The sequence below is a fragment of the Pseudozyma flocculosa genome (genome assembly GCF_000417875.1).
Source record: "Pseudozyma flocculosa PF-1 unplaced genomic scaffold scaffold00030, whole genome shotgun sequence".
In the NCBI taxonomy this organism is placed as follows: domain Eukaryota; kingdom Fungi; phylum Basidiomycota; class Ustilaginomycetes; order Ustilaginales; family Ustilaginaceae; genus Pseudozyma; species Pseudozyma flocculosa.
The window spans coordinates 84,589-86,487 of NW_006920898.1; the positions used below are offsets into that span (position 1 = coordinate 84,589).

Consider the following 1,899-nt stretch of genomic DNA (forward strand, 5'->3'; position numbering starts at 1 on the left):
CGCGCNCGCCACGCCCNCCCCCNCCCCCCCCCCCCCCCGGCAGCGCCGTGCACACTCACAAATTGGTAGGGTACGGCCAGGGCTGGCTGGAATGGTAGACGACCTCATTGACCTTGACGCCGGCCTCTTCGAGCACCTCCCTCCTGACGGCCTCCTCAAACGACTCGCCGGGCTCGCAGAAGCCAGCGAGGCAGCTGACGAAGCCCCGCGGCCACTTTTTCTGCCGGCCCAGCAGCACGCTGTTGCCGTCGGCGCTGATGATGGCCATGATGATGACGGGGTCGGTGCGCGGGTAGTGGAAGTTGCTCAGCACCTGCGTCGACGGGCAGATGTCGGTCGATGTCGACTCGAATGGCTGCGTGAATGACGGCGATGAGGAGGAGGAGGAGGAGGAGGAGGTAGGAGGGGCGTAGGGTGCGAGCGACGACGAACAGCCGCGCTTGTAGCCCGACCAGAGCGAATACTGGCGGCGGGCACAGGCGGGGCAGTACTGCGGACGGCGCGCGGAAGGGTGCGGGCAGGGCCAGCAGGGGAGGGTCGTTAGCATTGCGTGCGAAACCTCGAGAATGGACCGCACTGCACGGCACTCGCACGGCAGCACGCGCACGGGGAGAAGGACGAGGCCTGTACTCACCTGGCACCTCTCGTTCCAGTCGACCAGGCTCTTTGCCTGTGCCACGACGGCGGCATCCTCGAGCGGCCACGACTTGGTGGCCGAATTGGCGCGCATGTCGAGGAAGTCGTACTTGTCATCGGCCTTGAGCTTGTCCAGGAGCTTGCGGGTGGGCAGCTGCTCCGAGGCAGTACCAGCGCCAGCGCCAGCACCGTTGGTGGGCGGGACAAAGCTGAGCGAGAGGGCAAAGTAGGGTCTGCCAGCGGGCGCATTGGCGTCGTCGTCGTTTGCGGCCTTGTCGGCGTTGTTGGAGGCGTCCTGGGCCATCTGGCCGGGCAGCGAGGTGGCGGCGAGGTCAGACTCGTCGATGCCGAGAAAGACGAGGGCGAGGTTGCTGGGCCCGAGCCCGTCGGTGGCGCGCGCAAACTCCTTCTGTCTTTGCTCGCCCGCGCGGTTCTCGAGGCGGTAGACGTCGGGCCCAAAGATGCCCGGGCCGGTGCCGCCGCAGAGCTGCTTGCTCTGCTCGATCGTGTCGCGCACCTCGGCCCAGGAGAGGGTGGCGAGGCCGCCTTCCTTGTCGCCTGCCTTGTGGACGAGCGGGTCGAGGTTGTTGAGGACGACGAAGCGGGTGGCGTCCGACGAGATGGCGCTGTTGAGAAAGGCCGACGAGGTGCGGAGCCACGAGAGGCGGTTGAGCTTGGATCCGGCGTAGAAGTTGACGGTGGAAAACGAGGGAAAGGGCGTGTGGGTCGACATGCTGGGCAAAGGGCGAGAGGTCAAAGACCGGGGCCGCTGACGAGGCAAGAGGGGGACGGGTTGCGGAGCGAGGCGATGCGTCGAGAGTCGTCGGAGCGGCCAAGAAGCAACTGAGGCCAGGCGGGTCGTGTCGCGGGCAAAGGTGCGTGGAGGTGCCAAGAGGGTGACGGTGCGAAGGGACATGGACCGAAAGCAGGTGGTGGCCGGCGTTGGTGCTGATGGAAGGTAGGCAGGGATCTGTCCGGATGGCAAGAAGGAGGCAAGCTGAGGACTCGAGCGCGCACGTCGACAGGGCCTCCCCGCCGTCGTCTCGATGTCGCAATCGCCGCTGACGGGGCAGCAAGGCCCGCATCGCATGTGGAGATCTCGCGCCAGCCGTCGTCGACAGGCGCCGGTCCGTCTGTCCGCTCGACCGCCCGACCGCCCGACCGCCCGACCGCCCGACCGCCCGCTCGACCAACCGGTTTTGCCGTGGGCCGGCCGGCAACGGGCTCGTGCGAGACGCGCCCCGCCCTCGAGCTGCCACGCGA

The 1,899-nt window shown here is 67.7% G+C and overlaps 1 protein-coding gene across 1 annotated transcript; it reads right to left on the reverse strand.

Moving 5' to 3' along the window:
• Window positions 1-55: 55 nt before the first annotated feature.
• Window positions 56-1,369, reverse strand: PFL1_06762 (uncharacterized protein; the record flags this gene model as incomplete). Its single annotated transcript, XM_007884308.1, has 2 exons — window positions 56-490; window positions 635-1,369. 2 exons carry the CDS (start codon window positions 1,367-1,369, stop codon window positions 56-58), a joined length of 1,170 nt encoding a protein of 389 aa, XP_007882499.1.
• Window positions 1,370-1,899: the final 530 nt, after the last annotated feature.